Source organism: Mobula hypostoma, chromosome 15 (assembly GCF_963921235.1).
Source record: "Mobula hypostoma chromosome 15, sMobHyp1.1, whole genome shotgun sequence".
NCBI lineage: Eukaryota > Metazoa > Chordata > Chondrichthyes > Myliobatiformes > Myliobatidae > Mobula > Mobula hypostoma.
This window is the reverse complement of record NC_086111.1, coordinates 55,252,295-55,278,298: the sequence shown is the minus strand read 5'-3', so window position 1 is coordinate 55,278,298 and position 26,004 is coordinate 55,252,295. Positions and strand designations below refer to the sequence as shown.

The 26,004-nt window shown below is 38.4% G+C and overlaps 1 protein-coding gene across 1 annotated transcript in view; it reads left to right on the top strand.

The window, feature by feature from the left end:
- The window catches only part of LOC134356872 (voltage-dependent L-type calcium channel subunit alpha-1D-like), a 395,212-nt gene that overhangs the window by 177,402 nt on the left and 191,806 nt on the right, over positions 1-26,004 (top strand). The window contains exons 5-8 of the mRNA XM_063068094.1: positions 7,493-7,644; positions 9,770-9,922; positions 12,443-12,639; positions 16,102-16,205. Of these exons, the coding sequence (XP_062924164.1) occupies positions 7,493-7,644; positions 9,770-9,922; positions 12,443-12,639; positions 16,102-16,205 (606 nt within the window). The remainder of the gene's footprint in view (positions 1-7,492; positions 7,645-9,769; positions 9,923-12,442; positions 12,640-16,101; positions 16,206-26,004) is intronic.

Sequence of the window (26,004 nt, the reverse complement as noted above, 5' to 3'; positions counted from 1 at the left end):
GAGCAGAAGCTGAAACAGCAAGGGTCAGTTTAGCAATACTGGTATCAAGTTAGTCTGGTACATGTTATGATCTGCCAGCTCTGCATGCATTCAAGAGCAATCTACATCACGTGTGCTAACAAATTTCAGAATGTGGGCACCTCGCCACTTGAGTTACAAGCACCATGTTTGTCATATTGGAATCCTTTGAACCTGAACATTATGTGTTCTGGAACCAAGTGTTATAGCCTCAAAAACAGTTGGATTGTACAACAAAGAATGAGAAATTTGGGCTGTGGTGCTGATGTCAACATGTAGCCTCAGTAGGAAGTTTCGAAGAGGCTAACTAGATTGAAGTAGAAATAATAGTAAGGTTTAATCTCAGTAGACTGAAGATAATTTAAAGAATTAAAGCAAACAAGTTGAATAAAAATATCTCCGTATCATGGATGCAGAGCAAATAACATCAACAAAATGTTAAAGACGGGCTGATCAGAACTGAGCTTTTTTAAAATGTCTATTAGTGATGGTTGGAGTGTGTGAATTTTGTCACCAGCTTATGGGTTTCATATCATTAAATTATCTGTTTTGCTGCTTCGCATGCTGATCCATCCATGGATCAGTGTCATTTTGACAATTGATTAAGAATTACCTTGTCACGTCTTGATTTTGTAAAGGACTTTATAAAAATTTAGTTTCTGCATTTGTGTTCTTTATGGTTTGACAAGTGTAATGTGAAATTTGGCACGATATTGCTGTAACTTCAGACCAAAGAATTCATATTTCTCTTGAAGGTTGACAGAGCTAGATGGTGGCAATAGCTGCTCTGAGGGAGAATAATAATACTGGGTCTGTGCACTGAGTAAACTCATCAATCCCATTTCTAAACCCTGTTCCTATTCTCTCACTCTAGTCCATTTACAGCCCTGAATTCCTCTACCACCCACCTACACTATGGCATTTACTGTAGCCAGTTCATTCAATGATCCACATATCTTTGTAATGTAGGAGGAAAGGAAAGCACCCCAGGGAAACTCAAGATGTCAGGCGTGAATGTGCAGATTCCATACAGACAGCATTGGATAGCTGCATTACTTGCAGGACCACTTGCTTAATCACTTCCAAAACAAAATCTGTCATTGCTTGTGGAGAAATATCTTGCAAAGTCTTGGAAGTATTTTTGAAGAACAGAATGAACTCATTAATGAGCTGTTTGTGCAAATGACATGAAACAAATGCAACATGAAAACTGTTGGCAACAAAACCCACTTCAGGGATGTTTGCAACAATTTCAATACCATCCAGTGTATTATGGATCACTTTCTAAACTGTATACGTTCATCAAAGTCAAAGTCAATTTTGTTGTCAAATACACAAGTCCAAATATGCACCGGTGCAATGAGAAGCTTAATTGCAACAAAGTCAAAGGCACGCATCATCATATAAGCTGCATTCACACAAAAACATAAACATAAATTATTACAGAATTATGCATTTAAATTCATACATCTATTTCCATGCTTCTGAGTACTGTTAAAAGAAATGTCCAGTTTTTCTTGGAAACGTGAGTATGCATGGTACCTATAAGTGATGTTTAAGAATTTCTGATTTCATATTGTACATTTATTTGTATGTTTCTTCAACTCAGCATTCTTTTTTTCATTTAGAGTAACAATTTTACAATAAGTGCATAAGAATTCACCGATCCAGATCAGAAACACTTGAGGTATCATATCTTGGGGTCCTTGTCCACAGGACACTCAAAGCTGCTGTGCAGGTTGAAAGTATTGTTAAGAAGGCATATGATGTGTTGGCCTTCATCAACTGTGGAATTGAGTTAAAGAGCTGTGAGGTAATGTTACAGCTATCTAAGATCTTAGTTAGACCCCACTTGGAGTACTGTGTTCAGTTCTGGTCATCTCACTACAGGTAAGATGTGGATACTATAGAGAGAGTGCAGAGGAGATTTACAAGGATGTTGCCTGTATCGGAGAGAATACATTATGAGAATAGGTTGAGTGAACTTGGTGTTTTCTCCTTGAAGTGACAGAGGAGGAGAGGTGACCCGATAGAGGTGTAAGATGATGAGAGGCATTGATCGTGGGGATAGTTAGAGACTTTTTCCGAGGACTGAAATGGCTAACACGAGGGGACTTAGTTGTAGGGTGCTTGAAAGTAGGTACAAGAGGAACGTCAGAGGTAAGTTTTCACACAGAGAGTGGTGGGTACATGGAATGCTCTGCCAGTGAGGGTGGTAGGGATGGATATAATAGGGTCTTTTAAGAGACTCCTGGATAGGTACATGTACATGGAGCATAGAAAAATAGAGGGCTATGTGATAGGGAAATTCTAGGCAGTTTCTAGAGTAGGTTACATGGTTGGCACAATGTTATGGGCTGTAATGTACTTTAGATTTCTATGTTTCTTAATTAGATGAATTTTGAAAAAATGTCCATATTGTACTTTGGCTATAAGATCTGCATGTCACTTATGGTTCTATTTCAGATCTATTGTAACTGTAATGTCATTCCAAAATAAATCTCCTTAGCTCTTCTAAACTTGGCTATTTTGTTTTTGCTTTCTGTAGTTTTGTCTTAATGTGATAAGCTGTTGCTGTAAATTACTTTGGATGTCTGTGTTGTAATGTGTCCAAGAGTGCATAGTTCGAAATGTGAAAAGCAGCCATAAGTATCTGGTTAGCATGCTTCATAATTAGCATAAAAGTGGTTCTGAAAGCAGCCGTGCATGCAGCCTATTTTACATCCAAAAGACTGAAAACTTCTCTAAAGAGGAAAAGCAAGACAAATAGAGAAATCAAGAAGTATCACAAGAATAAAGTCTTTCCTAGAAAAAATACTTCATGCAGTTTTACTCAAATTTTCTTAAAATGCTATTAAAACTCTTTGTTATAAATAACTTAAGTTGCCGTACCTACAGGTTCTGAACTTGGACGATATTTGCTTTGTATTGTCATCTCTCAAATAGTCAGCTTAAGCTCAGCAGACTATCTTGAAAATTTAATAAAAACATTTTATTTCCAGTTTACTGCATTTGCAAAGTGCTGCAGATCAGCTATAATCTCTGAAGAAAGAAAGACTGGCATGCTCTTCATGGGAGAGCTAAGCGTATACCAATCTAGCTGGAAAACTAAGGCTACGCAATTAGGATATAATTTGTGTCACACCTGTGTTAAATATAACTACAGATTACAGAATAAATTCAAGTTTTAGTTTGTACCACAGGCCCTATTCTCGCTAAGTAACAAATTTTGGCATGGTGTGAGAGTCAGAGATCTATCCTGAACCCGCCACTGAGACTTTTAGCGTTAATTTCTGGGTCACAATTCAAATATTTAACAGAATCTAAAACATGGTTTACTGCATTTGCAAAGTGCTGCAGATCAGCTATAATCTCTAAAGAAAGAAAGACTGGCATGCTCTTCATGGGAGAGCTAAGCGTATGCAAATCTAGCTGGAAAACTAAGGCTACGCATTAGGATACAATTTGGGTCACACCTGTATAAATATAACCACAGATTACAGAATAAATTCAAGTTTTAGTTTGTACTAGACAACGGGGTGACCCGTTGGGGCACCCTTTGAGAGAAGGGTAGTGTAGTCTGATATGACCAGAATGAACATTAAATTTTCCTGAATGCTGTTGGTATGGCTTTGCTATGGAAACTGAAGTAGAAAACCTCAGTTTATTAAAGAAGAACGACGAGTAGCAAAGCAAATATAGCTCCTCCTCATTTAACGAAGGACACTTCTGATGGCATCATTTCTGGTTTATCTGCCACCCTCGTGCCTCTCGTTGTCATTCTGGAGATGTGCAGTCCTTTCATCCCCTGCCTCTTCAGTTCTTCTGCTGTTTGTTCTTTGTCTCTGATCCTGGAGAAGTGAATTTCTCAGCTTCTTTGTCTCTTCCTGTCTCCTCCTCCTGTGCCTGTTTTTGTCATTCTGGAGAAGTGCAGCCCTTTCATCCCCCATCTCTTCAGCTTTTCTGCTGTTTGTTATTTGTCTCTGATTCTGGAGACATGCATGCCTCTACTCCTCTGTCTCTTCTTCTCTCATCTTTTTTTGTCCTGACACTTTGATCCTGGATTTGTGCGGCCCTGGCCTCATCCGATTCTTGTTCTCGCCCTCTCCTTGCCGCTTCCCAACGATGTTTGGCATCATCTCTTGACCATAATGTCCTCCTTCCCTTTCCACGCGGCATAATTAGGCTGACCATTTTTTTTTACCCTAATGCTGGATAGAGGATACGAAGCACTAACACCAAAGGATGCTGATTATTCTTGATGATGTGGTTGGCGCTCTCCTAAATGGACGTGATATAGTCACCACTGTCCTTTGACTGCAGCAAAAGGTTTTATGGGTGTCTCGAAGTACGTCATTGCAATAAGATTTATTTATCTCTTATTGATGGGTGGCAGTTAGATCTGTCCCAATCCTGCACATGCTGATGGTGATTACCAGAATGTGACCTGACCCCTCGAAATAGAGCTGCCCTGCCCTTTTGCTCCAGTAGGTGACGCTGCTAAGGCTGGCCGTGCGCATGCGTCGGGCTGTCGCGTCCCGATTTCCATGATGGCCGATCGGGTCTCGGGTGAAAGCCAGCCTGTTGCTTTTTGGCAAATGAGCAATTTTATACAAATATATAACCCTGAACTTTGCCTGCATTCTGTAAGTTTGCACATTTTCATTCGATTGAGCCGAAAAGTGTGCCGCTGTAATGCGCCGTTCGCGCTAATTGGAGGTCACAGACAAACAGACAGACAGAGCATGAGAGTTTTAGTAGTATATAGATAGCTAGATAGATAGATCATAGGCCTTATTCTTGCTAAGTGACAAATTTCAGCATGGTGTGAGAGTCAGAGATTTATGCTGAACCCGCCACTGAGACTTTTAGCATTAATTTCTGTCACAATTCAAATACAGGGGGTATTCAACAGAATCTAAAATATGGCAAAATAAACTGTTGGTGATTTCTTCTCATTATAATACATTTTTCTTGCTGTTCTTAGCAGGCAAAGGAAATTATAACTTGGTAGTGGTGATAAATCCTGTAAAGTGTAATATTTAAATTGTGTTTTCATGTAGATTTCACAATTTATGTGAATTAACTATTGATGATTGGGCTGCTGTTGAATGATGTAAATACAGGTGCACATTCCTTTATCCTAAATTCTGAAATCCAAAAAGCTCCAAAAACCGAAGTTTTTTTCGCCAACAGCTGACGTCACTCAGCTGTGACATGGCAGCACTAGCAGAGGCCGCCAGATGTCAGTTGTGGCTCAGCACTCGTACTGGTTACAGGTGTTAGCTGATATTTTGTGTTCATTGTTGACTTTGTGTTTAATTTCACTGTGAAAATGTCAAAAGGAGGTGCAGATACCCCTATGGGTAACAATGAGAAAAAGAGAAGAAAGCATCTATCTTTATCAATAACGTAGAAAATGGTGTTATTGCAGAAGCTTGATCGTGGTGTGTCTGTGCGGCGTCTTACTGAAGAAAATAGTGTTGGAACTACCATTGTATATGATTTAAATAAACAGAAAGACAAGTTACTGAAGTTTTATAGTGACAGTGACGTTCTACATTTAGTCCAATAAATCATTTACCATATGTTTGATTCGGTTTGTTTGAAGCTGTATATTTTTATGTTTTATTGAATGTTTTTGTTGGAAATAAAATTTCTTCTTGTCATTATTCCCTAACCAATACAGTTATAACTATTTACATAGCATTTACATTGTATTAGGTATTATAAGTAATCTATAGATGATTTAAAGTATACGGGAGGATGTGCGTAGGTTTGGTGTGCCGCCAGGTCTTAAAGTTCACCGCACTGAGACAGGTTAAATAAGGGACTTGAGCATACGTGTTTTTTGGTATCGGCGGGGGGGGGGCGGTCTGAAATCCGAAAAATTCTGAATTCCGAAATGCAATTGGCCCCAAGGATTTCGGATTGTGGACCTGTATTGTGAGTCCAGGCAGCTGGAGAAGCTTTTAATCACTCAGTAGCACGCATTTTCATCTTAATAGTAAATAATAAGATCACAATGAAATCCTTAGTACATTCTACAAAGCTGCAATGCTTTTGTGACTACCATAAGTCTTTTTTTGCTGCTAGCTTATTAAAACATGTACTTTGTACAGTACAGCATCTTGGCCCATGTTGTCTTTGCTGGCCATGATGCCATTCTAAACTAGTCCCATTTGCTGGCACAAGATCCATATCCATATCTTCCTTACCATTAATATGTTTGTTTAAATGCTTCTCAAATGTTTCTATCGTATCTGCTTCTACCAGTTCTTCTGGTGGCACATTCCAAGCACCTATCACTCTTTGTAAAATAAAAAACTCGCTTTGTAAATCTCCTTTAAACTTTCCTCCAGTTATCTTAAACTTATTCCCTCTGGTATCCAACATTTCCATCCTGGATAAAAGGCTCTGACTATCTGACGTATTCATGCCTCTCATAATTTTATACACTTCTGTCATGTTGCCCCTGAGCTTCCTATGCTCCAGAGAAAACAATCCAAGTCTATCCACCTTCTCTTTATTAGTTAATATTCTTCAATTCAGGCAACATCCTGTTGAACCTCTTCTGCACCATCTCTAAAACCTCCACATCCTTCCTGAAATGCAATGACCAGAACTGCACACAATACTCCAAATATGGCCTAGCCGAAATTCTTTACAGCTGCAACATATCTTGTTATCTTTTATACTTAAAACTCTTACCAATGAAGATAGGCATATCATACGCATTGTCTATCACTCTATTCATTTATGTTACCACTTTCAGGGAGCTAACAAATTGCACCCTGCTTTCATCAATGCTCTTAAGGATCCTGCTGTTTACTGTATATTTTCCTCTTGCATTTGAGCTCCCAACATGCATCACCTCACACTTGATTAGATTAAACTCTACTATTTTTCCATCCAAATTTCTATCTGATCTATATTCTGTTGTATCTTTTATTTACAATTCCATACATTTTTGAGTCATCTGCATACTTGCTCATCAGACCACCTTACATTTTTGTGTAAATTATTTATGTGTGTTACACACAGCAGAGATCCAAGCTCTGATGTTGCAGTACACCACTGGTTAGAGACCTCCAGTCAAAATAACACCCCTTCACCAGCACCCTTTTGTCTTTGAATAAGCAAATTTTGTATCAGACCAAGTCACCAGGGATCCCATGTCTCCTAATCTCCCCCATTGTTTTTTTAGAAAATATTTTAGTTATGATTCTATAATGAATGTGTTTTCTTTATCAGATGGTTTCTTCTTATTATTGAGTGTACCTTGGTCCATAAAGTACAGATTTAAGTGCTTCATCATAGTCTAGTGGAAGAATTTTTTTGAATGTATTTACAGATTTGTGTTGAAAATTCTAACATTTAATACCAGCATAGGATCAATGTACTATTTTGTATTGAAATAAAGGATAACTCATGAGGGGAGCTAACCCTGTGACTATCTTTTTAATTTGTACAGTTTGTTTAGTGTTGTTTTGGAACAAGTAACCAAAGTAGAGAATGTTGATGGGCAAGCTACTTCAGGTGGTAAACCTTCAGGTGGTTTTGATGTCAAGGCGCTCCGAGCCTTTCGTGTATTGCGACCTCTGCGACTTGTATCTGGAGTACCAAGTAAGTTTCTTTGTGGTCTAAGAACAGCATCTATTTTTAACTTTGCTGACCCCTTTGCTCTTGAAAGTTTTTCTTGCAGTTCTTGAGATCATACCCTAACCTTCTATGCCTTTCTATGTATTTCCTCCTTAAGATGCTTTTTTAAACTGAAAGGTTTCACTATTTTTGTTAATTACTGTTCACTTTATAATCTAATGTCACCAAATGTGGTTCATTACTGAACTTTGTGTGTTAAATCACTTGTGAAGCACTTTGGGATGCTTAAATACATTGAAGTCACATAAGTGCAGGTTGCTGTTAATTAACAAATTAAAATATTCACAACAGTGCTAGCATTACTTTGATTTGAAGCAAAAGTCAAGAGAAGAAATAAAAGTACCTTCTCATAGATAATATAACTTTGAATTTTGATGTACTTTTTATGTGCTTTGAGTCTCTCCGTTGGTTGGGATCAACTATGGATCCTACTGTCTATGTGATATGCAAGCCAGGGCAGTATGATATGGAGATCAAGCTGTTGCCCATGCAGCAGGCTCCCCCACTCTATGCAGCTGATGAAAATAAAGGAAGGGCAGAGACCGATACAGTTTGGCACCTGCAGTGTCACAGAAGTTGCCAGTCAGCGTTGAACTCGATATTTGACTGCCTTATGGACTCCAGCTCCAGATTTTTCCTCAGGGTTTACTCCCAAAGCCTTTCCCATGAGTGGGTATAGCCGCTAGGTAGCGGAGATTTGAGATCAGAGTTTTCCTTCTCTATGATGAGCTGCAAACCATGGCTGATGAGCCCCATCTGCCCAAAGTGACCCGCCTTTGCCCATTTTCCTCTGAGTAGAGCTGACGAAGGGTCTCGGCCTGAAATGTCGACTGTACCTCTTCCTAGAGATGCTGCCTGGCCTGCTGCGTTCACCAGCAACTTTGATGTGTGTTGCTTGAATTTCCAGCATCTGCAGAATTCCTCGTGTTTGTGTTCCTCTGAGTAGAAATAGTTCTGCTGGGCTTAGTAGCTAAGCTATACATGAAGGCCTGGACCTGGACTTGGTTATCAGAGACTATTTGAGATGCATGCCATTAGGAACATTTAATAGGTGGAGGAGCTTGTCCTCACTATCTCACTATCTCCGTGGGCTGTGACAACCTTAAGGGACCTTAACAATTCAGCATGTTTTTATACTAAGCATGATGAATTCCTAAAATGAAACGTTACTTCCCAAATGACAACTTGTAAATACTAAATACTGAATAATTCTATTGAAGTTACTTTATTCTCTCTGATATCTTGCCAAATACTCTTCAGTACAAATTTTCAAGATTTACTTCATTTTATGGAATTTTCAAATAATCTTTGAAGTAGTCTTCTTGAAGCAAAATTGTTACATTTAAAAAATGTAGAAGTTACCGTTTGTTGCAAATTAATTACATTTGGAAATAAACACAGTGATTTTGTGCGACCAGACATTGTCCTAGTGTCTGAGTTTACTAAGCAAGTGGTGCTGCTGGAGCTGACAGTCCCATGGGAAGGTAGCTTGGAGGAGGCCTTTGAAAGGAAGCTCTCCAAGTACGCAGGACTGGTCAGCAACTGTCAGCAGGCTGGATGGAGAGCGAGGGGTCTCCCAGTGGAGGTTGGTTGTAGGGGATTCATAGCCCGTTCTTTAGTTAGAGCCTTCAGCATTTTGGGCATCGAGGGAGAGAGGAAGAGGAGAGCCATCGCAGTACCACCGATGCAGCAGAGAGGGCCTCAAGATGGCTGCGGCTCAAAAGAGGGGAGCCATGGAGTCATAAGTAGCTAGCCATCTGGACACAAGCTGGGGTCTGATCAGCCCCGGTTGGGTCACCTGGAGGAGGTTGTATGATGTTGAAAGACCTGAAACACCCGATGATTCCAGGAACATCACTGAAGATGTGTCCAGAAGCATCGATAGATGTATTTACACAGTAATTATATTCTAGGGCTTTTCCCCATTTTAACTTCTTTTGCAATCCTAATGCAAATCCTCATTAGGAACATCTGGTTCTATGATCAGAGATATTAAATCTTTATGGCAGAGTAATTTTCCTCATATGTATTCAATATAACTTGTTATAATTTTCTTATATGTAACTTCATTGCTCTTTTTTTTATGAAGGCTTACAAGTTGTCTTGAACTCTATCATCAAGGCCATGGTTCCCCTTCTCCACATTGCTCTGCTGGTATTGTTTGTAATCATCATCTATGCCATCATAGGATTGGAGCTTTTTATAGGAAAAATGCACAAAACCTGTTATTTCACTAACACAAGTAAGTGACTACTAATGCTTTTTAAAAGCATATCCAACTTAATGTAAAATTTTATGAAAAATAAAACTAAGTTTGAAGTACTATTATAGACAAATAATATGGATAAAAGTCATGTATGGAATAGTGGATAAAAATTCTAACATTCTCTTGGGGATCTTTGTTTCGTTAATTTAAAATCCTAGCAGAATTGGTCAAATTCTGCACATTGCATTAGGCTTTCATTATTATTTAAAATTTGTAGGGCACTGTTTCCATGTAAGTTTTTAGAATTTTATATGTAAAGCTTATTGAATTTTTGAGCTAATAATATTGCAGTATGGAAAGCGTTACCAGGTTGGAAAATTAAGAAATAAACTATCCTTTTGAAGTCATTGCAGTGGTGTTCTGGACATTACCAAAAGGATGGTATTCACCACCAAACTTTTAGAAATCTGAACACAAAGCTTCATTGAGCTTTGTGGAATGGATTTTTCTTTCTTAATATAAGTTTGTAAAGGTTTTACAGCAAAATTGACTGTACCTAATCTCATTGGAATAATCCTTGTATCAGCAACAAACAAATAAATAGATAAAGTTTAATAGCCTTTTAAATGTTTAATAATGATTAGTATATTTGTGGTTAAATATCATATTCATCTTTTCACTTGGACATACTAGAAAAATGGACAAAGATGTGGTAGATGGAATATAGTGTAGGGAACTGTATGGTCGTGCACTTTGCTAGAACGAATAAAGATATAGACTATTTTCTAAATGGGGAGTGAATGCAGAACTAGGAGGTGCAAAGTGACTTTGGAGTCCTAGTGCAGGATTACCTAAGGTTAATTTGTAGGTTGAGTCGGTAGTAAGGAAGGCAAATGCAATGTTAGCATTCATTTTGAGAAGACTGGAGTATATAAACAAAAGATTTAATGCTGAGGCTTTATAAGGTATTGGTCAGACCAATCTTGGAGTATTGTTAGCACTTTTGGACCCCTTATCTAAGAAAGGATGCGATGGTATTCAAAAGGGTCCAGAAAAGGTTCACGAGAATGATTCTGAGAATGAAAGATTTAACGTATGGCTTTGGCCCCATACTTGCTGGATTTTAGAAGAATGAAGGGTGATCTCACTGAAACCTATTGAATATTGAAATGCCTGGTTGGACCGGATGTTGTGCGGAAGTTTCCTATAGTGGGAGGGTCTAGGAGGCACAGCCACATTAAAAGGATGGCCCTTTAGAACAGAGTTGAGGAGGAATTTCTTTAGCCTGAGAGTGGTGAATCCGTGGAGTTCATTATCACAGATGGCTGTGAAGGCCAAGTCATTGGATATACTTAAGTGTACTTTGATTAGTAAGGTTGTCAAATGTAATGGGGAGAAGGCAGGAAGTGGGGTTGAGAGGATAACTAAATCAGTTATGATGGAATGGCAGAGCAGACTCAATGGGCTGAATATCTTAATTCTGATACTATATCTTATGGTCTTATTAAAATAATTTTATTCCACTTAATAGAAACAAATTTCAAATAAATATTCTGAACAAATTAAACTGGGCACACATAAAATTAATCTTTCAGGATCAGAAAGGTTGTTCAGCAGTTAGAAGAATGTGAAATTGACACTGGAAATCCAACTTCACTGTCTCCTTCAAAGGGCATTTTTTTTTTAGTGCTGAAGCTTCTATAAATCCAGTTGTTGTTCATGCCTTGCCAGAGTTAAGACTGCAAAGGTGCTCTTGCCAGTTGAGCAGGGTGTCACAGACAATTGCTTCCAGTCTATTGTGTTTGACAGTTAACGTGTGTACTCCAGAAGATGCTGTCATATTTTTTCAATTGTAATGGTGAGTGCCTGATTGTCATTCTCATTATGTGATTAGCCTGCAGTTGTAAAGAAAACAACAAGGTCAAATCAGGTGTAGAAAGAGATAATGAATGAAAGACTTCATTAGTAGAGCATAACAGACACAGAAAGGATATTAAATACTCTCAACAATTAAAACTTGTAGCAAACAGACTTCAAAATTTTCATTATTAGTTTTCAATGTGAGAATGACTAGTCAGCAATAATGAACAATAATTTCATGTTCCGATATCACTGAGTTTGTCAGGTCATTTAGGTGAATGCAGCAACTTCAAATAATTTGGTGTATTCTAGTGCTGAGGCAGATGGCTAAAAGCCACTTTTGTGAATCTAATAGAGCAACTGAGATAGCATCTTCTGTTGAACTATATACATTTGCCTTGCACATGGAGATGCCGAATGATCATAATTGTGACAGCAAATCTGGCACCTTTCTCTCAGATGGGATCTTCTAAAATTTGTCAAAATATTCATAAATGTTTATCAGAATTTGATTGCCTTGCCTGCATATGCCTTGTGCATTGAGTAAAGAAAGTATGGCTCATGATTATTCCTATTCTAAAATTTACCTTGCATTTCTAATCTATTGGACTCACTTTCATTTTTAATATGTATTGATTTGAAACAAATCTTTCCAACACAAATCCTCTAATATATATTATTCTCTTCCATTTTCAGATATAATCGCAGAAGATGAGCCAGCACCATGTGCATTTTCAGAGAATGGCCGGCAATGTCCCATGAATGGTACAGAATGCAAGGGTGGGTGGCCAGGCCCAAATGGAGGCATCACAAACTTTGACAACTTTGCTTTTGCAATGTTAACTGTTTTTCAATGTATAACCATGGAAGGGTGGACAGATGTTCTGTATTGGGTAAGTGATTGCCATGAAGAACAGTTAAATATAAATCATTGAAATGCCAACAGATACAACATACAGGCTACTCTTCATACCATTTCCTGTGTAGTAATCTATGCACACAAATAGTGAAATGATGTGTCTCTGCCATATTTCAAAACAGCACACTTATTTAAAATAACATACGAGGTTTGCTTTATATTTGCATTTTTCTCACTAATTATAAAACTAATGATTATTTCATTACAATATTATAATTTATCTTTTTGTCTCCCAACATCCAGATAAGTTCAACTGATTTATTGAAAATTTTGGACAAGTTCAGTTGAAGCAAACATGTGATTTTTTTTAATAGTGAAAATAATCAGAATACTCAAGACAAATATGCATGCTCCCTGATAATAGTGCTTTTAATAATACTTCATATTAATTTTTTTGTCCCAAACTAAGTGAGTTTAAGACATTTCAGACCAGATCTTCTGCAGTGCCTTTAATTTCTAATGTTAGAAAATGATTTACTATCTCATTGATAAATACATGCAATCAATTTGCTTTTTCTGGTTTGAAAGCTGTGTAAACCTGTCAATATGACCTACTGCTGCTAGCTTGTATCACATTTAAAAAACACTTAATTAAGCCAACTATCTATATTGGCAACATATTTGCTATGTGTAAACAAATCCCACAATATTCCACAGAGGTGAGAACAATTGCAAACACTACAGAATGAGGAAATAGTTGCTGCACTGCGAAGTCTCTTAAAGAATGAAGGAATAGAATTGATCAATGGCGTGTTTGAAAGGATAGGTTTTGAGAATATACAGTAAATGCACGTAGCAAGTGTGTTTATAGAGATTATTTTGAAGTTTAGAACTAAGATCTTGAAGCTTCTGCTCTTGAGAGGGAGGAAATTTGAAGAGTTGGAAGATAAGAGATAGATGCTTAGGACTGAGTGAGGCTGACGAGGAAATACTCTCAATTGTAAGGAAGACTAAAGTGTTTGAGTTAGACCATAAGACATAGGAGCAGAATTAGGCCATCTGGCCATCGAGTCTGCTTGGCCATTCAATCATGGCTGATCCCTTTTTCCTATCTCTTACTCAACCCCAGTTCCCGGCCTTCAACCCGTAACCTTTGATGCTGAGTCTAATCAAGAACATTTCAATCTCTGCCTTAAATACACGCAACGACGGGGCCTCTACAGCTGCATGTGGCGCCCCTCTATCCTGAGGCTATGTCCTTTTCTCCTAGACTCTCCCACCATGGGAAACATCCTTTCCACATCTACTCTGTCTAGGCCTTTCAACATTTGAAGGGTTTCGATGAGATCCCCCTTCATCCTTCTCAGACATCCTACCTCTCTCGGAAGTTTCGGGAGTCATCCGCATATGAATAGTGGCTCCATGATGCCTGCAAATTATATACAATATCACGGAAATCCATTTTTTTGAGAGCGCGTGAGAGCAAGCGAGAGAGCGAGAGAGAAAGCGAGAGCGACCACGAGGGAGAGAGAGAGAGAGAGAGCGCGAGCGAGAGTGCTTTGTGGCAGAGTGTTCCAGAAAAAAAAGAAAACATAAAACGTACGTCACCCCAGACTACACTAAAATGTACCCCTGCCTAATAGGGGTCAAAAATAATGACAGTATTGCTCGCTGCACTGTTTGCAGCAATGACTTTTCTATTGCCCATGGTGGGTTAAGACTGTAAAAGACATGTTGAAGTGGGTTTAACAGGTGTCATTCGTTCATTAGCATAGCTAACGTTATTTAAACTAGCTGGCCGGTTGCTAAGGAGCTACTCTATTGCAGACATCCCACCTCTCCCAGAAGTCTCCTGCAAATTGATGGTGCTACCTCCCTGAAATCAGTTTTTGCAGGGTGGAATGTCTGCCTTCTGAATTCCATGCATTGATGACAGGAATCATTCATTAGCAAGGAGAAAGCAGTGGAAGAATTTATAAATTATGTTTTTGTTGGAAAGAACTTGAGACACCCTAAGGTAACACCCATTCATAATATTACATCCATTACATTAGACATGGGTGTAAGTTATTTTGTGAATATAAAATAAATATGTTTAGTCTTTGATCACTCTACATCCTTTTGGGATGTATCTTTTAAAAACAAAATACCATCTCTCTCTCTCTCTCTCTCTCTCTCTCTCTCCCTCTCCCTCTCCCTCTCCCTCTCCCTCTCCCTCTCCCTCTCCCTCTCCCTCTCCCTCTCCCTCTCCCTCTCCCTCTCTCTCCTCTCCCTCTCCCTCTCTCTCCCTCTCCCTCTCCCTCTCCCTCTCCCTCTCCCTCTCCCTCTCCCTCTCCCTCTCCCTCTCCCTCTCCCTCTCCCTCTCCCTCTCCCTCTCCCTCTCCCTCTCCCTCTCCCTCTCCCTCTCCCTCTCCCTCTCCCTCTCCCTCTCCCTCTCCCTCTCCCTCTCCCTCTCCCTCTCCCTCTCCCTCTCCCTCTCCCTCTCCCTCTCCCTCTCCCTCTCTCTCTCTCTCTCTCTCCCTCCCTCTCTCTCTCCAACATCGTCCATATTATAGGAGTTTCCATTATTTTGTTTTTGAAAATTGTATGTACCACCATTTTGGTATTGCTGGCAAATTTTAATCTGTACTGTCCAGGCTTAAAATTTAAATATTTGCAAAGCGTTTTGAACAGCGGTGGGTCCAGATGGACCATCACAATTCATAGTCACCTATTAACCTAGTGACAAGCATGGATTCAATAATGATTACAGAGAGGTAGTCCTGGATGTCGTAAGTCCACATATGTGCAATGAGTCCATATCCATGGATTAACCTGCTAACTGTATGTTGAATGTGTTACTGGATTATGTGTAAGTTTGAAATCAGTCAAAGTTGGATTCCAACAGGACTCTCCTATTTTGTAATGCAGAGTTCTATCATTTTGTTGGCGCTTGGCCAAGTGGTTAAGGTGTTCGTCTAGTGATTAGAAGGTCGCTAGTTCAAACCTTGGCTGAGGCAGAGTGTGTGTCCTTGAGCAAGGCACTTAACCAGACATTGCTCTGCAACAACACCGGTGCCAAGCTGTATGGGTCCTAATGCCCTTCCCTTGGACAACATCGGTGTCGTGGAGAGGGGAGACTTGAAGCATGGGCAACTGCTGGTCTTCCATACAACCTTGCCCAGGCCTGCGCTCTGGAAACCTTCCAAGATGCAAATCCATGGTCTCATGAGACGAATGAATGCCTATATTATTTTGTTATTTGGATATTTACTTAGGGCTTATTAAATTATTGGTAATCATAGCTCTCTATCTAGTTATATTCTCTAGTATAATTTGTATTTAAACATTTAGTTATTGTCAAGTTTGCTCAGATATGCAATTGTTATTCAAAGAGGATTTTTTATGTTTCAATGTCAATAGTAGTTCAGGTGTTCATCTTTGCACAGCCTCACAATATTTTAATTATTAAAATTTGTAGTTAGGCCACGACTGTAACTTACTGTCATCTTTACAGATGAATGATGCCATGGGATATGAATTGCCTTGGGTCTATTTTGTCAGTCTCGTCATCTTTGGATCTTTTTTCGTTCTTAATCTTGTACTTGGTGTATTGAGCGGGTAAGCTAACATTTTATTTTGTCTGTAATGCAAAGTCCTAAATCCAGTTGCCATGTTGAACTTTGGGAAAAAGGCAGAAAAACTATGACCTCATTTCTGCCTATGAAGGAGAAAGTGCATCATAAATATAATCATTCTCAGTGCACTTTGATAAAAGTGCTTTAAAGTGAGCCTAAAAACATGGAGGTTGTTAAAAATAATCTTTTACGATGAAATCTAATTTCCAAGAAACAAAGTGGCTGGCTGAGGGACTTTGCCATCCTTAGTTGCATAAAATCCATAATGCATCTTCTCCATTTTTCAGGTTAATGACTCGGTTGGATTAGAATGGCCATGGATATATTTTGTTAGCCTCATCATCCTAGGCTCATTTTTTGTACTTAATCTCGTTCTTGGTGTACTTAGTGGGTAAGCAGTTAAGCTATGTGTACCTGCCTCTGCTTCCTTCAAGGTGCTCTCATTAAACAAATGTGCTTTTTTGCATGCAGCTTGCGTTTGGAAGGTGGCTATTTAATGGGCAAACATTCTTGATGCAGTGAATTGAGAGCAAGTTGTAACACTATGAGATAAGAAGTTGCTTTTGAAATAATGCATTCGGCTTGTGTTAGCTGCATGTGATTTTAAAATAATGAGCGTGCATCATTCATATAAAATTTTTAAAAATCCTATTTCTGGGACCTATAACATACAGTTTGCAGTGTGACCGATAGTTATTTTTGGGCTCAATGAAGTTTTGTGTTATGTGAGTGCAAACAACATGACTGCAGTTCTCTAATGAATTGATGTGTATTTACTGGACTTAATAATTATTTCAGCTCTGTTTCATGGTGGTTTACTTGGATGATATTCAGTTTCTTTTATAATAAATTATGTTCATTTATTCTAAGAGTTTTCCATTATAATTTAGTATTTGACGAGATGAATTAACCAAATCATAAAGAGAATTGTTCCTTGGCCAATGTAGATAAAGACGCCCATTGAAAGAAGAAGATATATATGTATTTGTGAATTATAAACATCAACAACTTAAATTATAAATAATATTTTGAAAACATTTTTTTCTGCTATACTAAGGATAAAGCATTAAGGATAAAGCATCAGACCATTAGGAAAGGATAAACCAAAATCTGGTGCTTTCCCGCAGAGAGAGAGTTAACCAAATTCAAAGAAAACAGGCATCATTTTAAGGTTTTTTCACATGAAGATAGTCAGCTGCTTATCTTTTTAGTAGGACGCCAAACTAATTTCCTTATAAGATCTCTACCCACCATTGCTGTTTGTTCGAGAGCAAGCTAAGAATCTGTGGCTTTATTTTTCACTAAGGTGACTCTATACCTGAACATAAATGTATTTCTTCTCTTCACATTTCCCAGCACCACAAAACTGAGATCATAAAAATCATTCAAAATTGTGGGTCTCAATCTGTTATCCCATTCCTAATTACTGTATATTAAACCATCAATAATTAGAGAGGACACACAAGGAGCTTTTAACAATCCAGTTGAGTTTACGATTATGAAGCTTATTATGAGCAAAAATAATGCTTTTTATTTAAGTCAGTTTATGTACTATAGAATGTTAATCTCAATATTTCATGTACTTTATGTTGTAACAGTATGGTGGTCAGCTTGTCTATGGACCAGAATGAAAGCTTTAACAATATATATTCACTCAAGTAAATTACAAGGGTTGCATTTATTCAAAATACTAACCCAGCATTGTAACATTTAGTTTTAACATTAAGTGAAATTGTTGTAAATATCCTTTACATCATGAAATAAGGTACATCATACATGCATTTTTACAGCTTTCAAAAATGCATGAATATAAATGTAATACAAAATTATTTGACAAAATAATGCTAAATAAAAGTGAATGATAATTTAATGCATTTTATTATGACCCCTGTTATTCTTTGTAGCAGAACAAACTGTGTATTCTATTCTATGATTTCCTATATTGAAACAAACCTGTTGCAAAATTCTATTAATTACCACAACTACGCAGCCTCATCATAGTCATAGTCATACTTTATTGATCCCGGGGGAAATTGGTTTTCGTTACAGTCACACCATAAATAATAAATAGTAATAAAACCATAAATAGTTAAATAGTAATATGTAAATTATGCCAGGAAATAAGTCCTATTAGCTCAGGGTGTCTGACCCTCCAAGGGAGGAGTTGTAAAGTTTGATGGTCACAGGCAGGAATGACTTCCTATGACACTCTGTGTTGCATCTCAGTGGAATGAGTCTCAGGCTGAATGTACTCCTGTGCCCACCCAGTACATTATGTAGTGGATGGGAGACATTGTCCAAGATGGCATGCGACTTGGACAGCATCCTCTTTTCAGACACCACCGTCAGAGAGTCCAGTTCCATCCCCACAACATCACTGGCCTTACGAATGAGTTTGTTGATTCTGTTGATGTCTGCTACCCTCAGCCTGCTGCCCCAGCACACAACAGCAAACTTGATAGCACTGGCCACCACAGACTCGTAGAACATCCTCAGCATCGTCCGGCAGATGTTAAAGGACGTCAGTCTCCTCAGGAAATAGAGACGGCTCTGACCCTTCTTGTAGACAGCCTCAGTGTTCTTTGACCAGTCCAGTTTATTACCAACTCGTATCCCTAGGTATTTGTAATCCTCCACCATGTCCACACTGACCCCGAACAGGGGTCACCAGTACCTTAGCTCTCCTCAGGTCTACCACCAGCTCCTTAGTCTTTTTCACATTAAGCTGCAGATAATTCTGCTCACACCATTTGACAAAGTTTCCTACCGTAGCCCTGTACTCAGCCTCATCTCCCTTGCTGATGCATCCAACTATGGCAGAGTCATCAGAAAACTTCTGAAGATGACAAGACTCTGTGCAGTAGTTGAAGTCCGAGGTGTAAATGGTGAAGAGAAAGGGAGACAAGACAGTCCCCTGTGGAGCCCCAGTGCTGCTGATCACCCTGTGGGGGACACAGTGTTGCAAGCACACGTACTGTGGTCTGCCAGTCAGATAATCAAGAATCCATGACACCAGGGAAGCATCCACCTGCATCGCTGTCAGCTTCTCCCCCAGCAGAGCAGGGCGGATGGTGTTGAACGCACTGGAGAAGTCAAAAAACATGACCCTCACAGTGCTCGCTGGCTTGTCCAAGTGGGCGTAGACACGGTTCAGCAGGTAGACGATGGCATCCTCAACTCCTAGTCGGGGCTGGTAGGCAAACTGGAGGGGCGCTGAGTGTGGCCTGACCATAGGCCGGAGCAGCTCCAGAACAAGTCTCTCCAGGGTCTTCATGATGTGGGAGGTCAATGCCACCGGTCTGTAGTCAATGAGGCCGCTGGGGCGCGGCGTCTTCGGCACAGGGCCGAGGCAGGATGTGTTCCACAGTACAGGAACCCTCCAGAGCCTCAGGCTCAGGTTGAATACATGGCGAAGTACTCCACATAGCTGAGGGGCACATATGTTATATTATACTAAATTATATCATTACATTATATAACTTAGCATTGATGTATTATATATTTAATGACAATTGTTATGAAGGAGCTTGCTTAATATTGCTTTTAATACATGCTAGGAATCAAAACAGGAAGTAAGTTGGAAGTTAGATACTCTGGTATTTTAATAAATGTTATTAGAAAGTTTCATTGGCGTGAATAGGAAGATTAGGCCAGTTTATCCCTATATTGACCATGAGATTTATTTCAAAGTTTGCTGAATATCTGCAGTGTTTCTTCATATGGAGGGAATCAGATAAATTTAAGGCGTGCATTCGCTCAGTGGAATAAAATGTCAAAACTGAACACAAGTACAGTTCTGTGTTTGCATATGAACACTTTCCTATATCTCTGATTTGTCAAAAAGCAAAGAAGTAGCTTGCAGAGAGAGCCTGGCTTTTATGATATTTGGATAAGCGATGGAAAATCCAATGTAGGAGCAACTCTTTGGCTGTAATGAATCATCAAAGGACCAAATATTATGAGGAGAGATTAATGAAGTATTTTGTCACTCATCAAAATAGAAAAAGTACCCCACTTGGTACAGAAAATATACTGGAGGCCATTTTTGAAATTGGAGGTGGTTCTTTAATTGAAGTAAAAGTTAATTCAAGAATATCATTGAATAAGTATGTGTTGCTAGCCAGGCTCCACACATTTTTGCTTTAAATGATAAATATGCTTATTGATATTAAGAGGAGAGACAAGTTAAGTGCCGTCCTTGCTGATCTTACATTTTTGTAAAACCCATCAAGTTCAAGACAAACAAGCATGGAACATTAAAACAGTCCAAAGTTCTCATTTCATAAATTGTTCGCAACTATTCCATTTTTAAAAGCACATCTTTATTTCACTAAATTGCATTGACTCATAGGTGTATTACATCAAATCGATGACAAAAGGAGTTTCTCAATGAAGGTGGCATTTTTGAATTCCTGGGTCATGCAGTGTGTGGGATAGAGTACTTTTCAATGTTTCTAAATATCAGAGAGTTTTAAACATTGTTTAAAGACCTTAGAGAGCAGCTAGCAGTCAAAAGACTATCAGGATATTCTGGGGAAAGGGCCTGAAGACCTGCCACTTAAATTCTCATTCACTAATCCCTTCTGCCAGCATAATGTCAATATCCTTTCATTTCATGCACATTCATGTGCACATCTAAGACACCAACAAAGGTTTGGAACACCTTTATTGTTTTTGCTTCCACCATTCCAGGAATCCACTACTCTCTGTGTAGGAAAACCTTGCTCTGCACCCCTGCACATCTCCTTTGAACTCCACCCCCCTCCCCCCACCTCAAATGCATGCACATGATATTGGGTATTTCGTTACTGAGGAAAAATATACTGTCTGTTTACTCTAGTCTGCCTCTCGTAATCTTAAAAGCTTCTATCAAATCTTCCCTCATTCTCTGTTGCTCCAGGGAAAAGAACCCACCATGAAAGTTGTTAGAACAATAATCTGAATAATTGAATCAACTTTTTTCTGTTTATGTAACTAATGAACTAATGTAGAGAGATGATGAACCTCAATGATCAAAATTAATACTATTCTCTTCGTCTGATTTATCAAGCACAGGCTTTGCAAATCTTAATGCACTCTGCCAGTACAATACACAAAACTGGGCCAGGGAAATTGAGTGTGATGCTAAATAAAATACCAATTTTGCAATCTTGTTTCAGGTATACTTGGGTTTCCTAAAGCTGACAAAGTAGTTCATGGAATACTTTTTTAAAATATGCATTCTTGAGAAGTAAGTGCCATAACCAAGCCCAAACAAGAGAAAATCTGCAGATGCTGGAAAGCCAAGCAACACACACAAGATACTGTGGGATCTCAGCAAGACAGACAGCACCTATGGAAAAGAGTAAACAGTTGACGTTTCAGATGAAGGGTCTCAGCCCGAAACATCAACTGTTTACTCTTTTCCATAGGTTCTGCCTGGCCTGCTGAGTTCTTCCAGCATTCTGTTTGTGTTGCCCATAACCAAGCTTGCTGCCTACTCTGCATTTGTAGATACCCTGGGGGAGTAGCTATTGGCTGCTGTCTTGAACTGCTGAAGTATGTATGTGTAATTACAACATAATTACCATGATAGAGGGTTTGATAATTTTGAATATTGAATATTTCAAAATTAAGGAATTGTAATTTGTACTCAGAACAGTTAAGTGTTTTGATTTGTAAAGGAACTTGGTGATGGTATTCCCATATATTTAGTCATAGTCATAGTCGTACTTTATTGATCCTGGGGGAAATTGGTTTTCGTTACAGTTGCACCATAAATAATAAATAGTAATAGAACCATGAATAGTTAAATAGTAATATGTAAATTATGCCAGTAAATTATGAAATAAGTCCAGGACCAGCCTATCGGCTCAGGGTGTCTGACCCTCCAAGGGAGGAGTTGTAAAGTTTGATGGCCACAGGCAGGAATAACTTCCTATGACGCTCTGTGCTGCATCTTGGAGGAATGAGTCTCCGGCTGAATGTACTCCTGTGCCCACCCGGTACATTATGTAGTGGATGGGAGACATTGACCAAGATGGCATGCAACTTAGACAACATCCTCTTTTCAGACACCACTGTGAGAGAGTCCAGTTCCATCCCCACAACATCACTGGCCTTACAAATGAGTTTGTTGATTCTGTTGGTGTCTGCTACCCTCAGCCTGCTGCCCCAGCACACAACAGCAAACATGATAGCACTGGCCACCACAGACTCGTAGAACACCCTCAGCATTGTCTGGCAGATGTTAAAGGACCTCAGTCTCCTCAGGAAGTAGAGACAGCTCTGACCCTGCTTGTAGACAGCCTCAGTGTTCTTTGACCAGTCCAGTTTATTGTCATTTTGTATCCCCAGGTATTTGTAATCCTCCACCATGTCCACACTGACCCCCTGGATGGAAACAGGGGTCACCGGTACCTTAGCTCTCCTCAGGTCTACCACCAGCTCCTTAGTCTTTTTCACATTAAGCTGCAGATAATTCTGCTCACACCATTTACCCCTTTGATCTCCAAGATCTTGTACAAAACAGGTTTTGGAGGTATTGTCAAAGCAGCCACAGCATATTCTTCTTGTATACCTTATAGGAAGAACATATTAAAGCTGATCGAATAGATAGTCACGATTAATTGACTGCCCTGGCTTGGATTGTGTTGCACTTCTTTGCTGTTATTAGAATTGTACCTATCAGATCTCTGACAAAAAATTCATAACTTGATTTCAGAATCAGCTTTAATATCACCAGCATATAATGTGAAAATTGTTGTTTTGCAGTACATTGCAATGCATAGTAGTAAAAACTATAAATTATAATTACAGGTATATATAAAAATAAATAAGTAGTGCAAAAAGAGAGGGAAAATACTGAGGAAGCTTTCATGGGTTCATTGTCCATTTAGAAATCTGATGGTGAAGGGGAACCAGCTGTTCCTGAAATGTTGAGTGTGTGTCTTCAGGCTCCTGTACCTTCCCCTTGATGATAACAATGAGAAAAGGGCATGTCCTGTGTGATGGGAGTCAGCAATGATGGATGACACCTTTTTAATCATCGTCTTTTGAAGGCATCCTGGATGCCAGAGAGGCTGATATCTATGATGGAGCTGACAGAGTTTACAACCTTCTGCAGGTTTTTTTGATCCTGTGTAGTGAATAGTGCCCCTTCTTACCAAATGGTGATGCAACCAGTTAGAATACTCTCCATGGTACATCTGTAGATCTGTAGATGATTGAAAGATATTGGGGAGTATTTTACTGTTCTCTGTTCTATTTTCTGAATGGATGGCATTTCATTCCAGTTTTAGCATCTTGAGGCACTGGAGATTTCAGATTCTGTTTTGACATCACACTTCATCACACTTCTCAACAAGTATCCTTTTCCTTTGTTTGAAGAGAAAGGCAAATTTATAGCCGTAGAGCAAGGGTTCCCAAACTGGGGTCCACAGATCCCTTGCTTAATGGTATTGGTTCATGGCATTAAAATAAAGGTTGGGAACCCCTGGTTTAGAGCATTGTTGAGAAGCATCAGCAGCTGTCACCCTCAAATGATTATAAGTCTCACCTCTCGTTCAGGGCAGGTGTGGTCAGAGTTAACCAAAAACAGAAATACTTAGCATATCAGGCAGCTTCCATGAAGAGAGAAACAATTAACTTGGCAAGCCTTTCTGATGAAAGATAATTGACTTGACATTAACTGTATTTCACTCTCCACAGATGGGGCTTGATCTAGTGTGTATTTTTTTTTATTTGCAGCTGTTCCTCTTCCCTCTCAAACTGGATCCTGTCAAAGAAGATTTTAGATGTGTTAAGTTCAGACATATTAAGCTGTTTTTTTTTTCAGCACTCTTGATCACATGTTGTCTAATTTGTTGGGAATATGTGGTGAAAATTGTGTTGTTTGGTTGAGGGTGTTTCAAGGGTGTTAATAGCAGAATTTTCAATGCATCAAAATAATCAATACCACTTAAGAATTAAGAAACAAATTGGTTGAATTATATTGTGTTAATTTGATCCATGTCAGATATAAAAGGGAAATAAAGAGTGTACTGTGAGATCATATTGAGAAGAAAGAATGCAAATGAAAAAAATACTAAATTTAAAGAATTATAGCATCAAGTCCCCGTCTAAAAGAATAAATTTCACAATTTAAATCTTTCTGGTAAGAGATTGGCTGACAGTAAATATACAAATAATACGTGAAACAGGCAACCTGTATCAATATTTTTTATTAATTATATTAATTTTTATTTAGCCTGAACAATTTATATACAAGTCTAACAATGTTTTAAAAATAAAATGCAATTAAGAAGCGAAAGGTGAAATGACAAAATTGATAAGTAAATTCTAGAGTTTAGCAAATCTTGGCAATATCACTTAAACACTTGAATTTGCAAGCTGATTTGCATTTCAGCAATAGCATGTGTTGTGCACATGTGGTTATTTTATCAGCAGGCTTCAGCTCATTTTTCTTCCACTCCATTGCTTTCACACTGCATACTCATCAGGATACACAGAATATATTTCCATTGAGAAAATGATAGATGTACTTTAAATCTCCAAGTCAATTTGTGACCCTGCTGACTTTAGTAACAGTATCAATTAAGCTAAATAATTAATCAAGGCTTTAATTAGGCACACAGAGTGTCTGACCTAATTTCATCTATTCCATCCAAGGCCTTTTATTTTAAGTCATCCTCTTGATTTTAAGTTTTTCTGTTGCATTTATTGTCTGTACAGATGTTAACAATCTTACAATGTGCTAATAATAAACACAAAATCTGTTACTAGTCTGCATTACTGTTACTAATCTCAGAAGTAATACTGGTGCTAAATATTGATATCATATAAAAAAGAACTTAATTGCATCAATTAAGAAAATTTGTCCTACACTAATGCTTGACTTTTTATTATCTTCTTATTCTAATTCTATATATCCTGCTTTTCTCCTATAGTAGAAGGATGCACATACAATAAATTATTAGATATTTATAAACAAAATGAATTAATATATGGGATTGCATATACTTTTAAGTTCCAGTATATTTTTGTGTGGAAATTCATATATGCACATTTTGGAGCTGCCGAGCAATACGTGAAATAGTACTGTCATCAATGAGCTTATCATTCGTACTTCCTAGTGAGCAGTTCGGTAAACTATTAGTAAAACTCTTGAGATTTGATCGCTGTCCATATTTCAGAACAAAGCCTCTACTAAATGTATAAAAGTACTGATATTTATGTCCTTGTATAAACAGAGTTCCATGTATTTGTAGAGGGAAGTGTAAGTAGCATTATGCAACCATGGAAATAAATTTATTTCCTGTTATGACATTTTCGATAACAACTCATCTAGAAGTGTGATCATTTGTATTAGAAATTATAGTTACTGATGTGTTTTCCATAAATTGATTACAGTATAACATTCTGATAGAGCTTGAAGGTTTAAGGAGTTCCAAGTAAATTTGCATTGTATACTTGCAGTGTGTCCTGATTTATAGAGCTCATGGGGTGCTCTGCTATTTTTGATGGCTGCTGTGCTACTCATTTGAAATACTCAATCCAAATATTTTCTGTGATATCACTCTGGAGGAACACTGTATCATTTTTTAATGCATGTGTGCATTTCTAAATGACAAAAAAGAGGACTGAGTGTTCTCATAATCTAATCTTAAAAAAAAGTTACCTTTCTGAACATTAGGAGAAACAAAGCTATTTGAATTTTCTGCATATTACCATCCATTTGACACTCAGTGGAAGGAATGAAAATCAATACTGTCACTGACTGTGGTTCTAAAGTTACTGGGTAA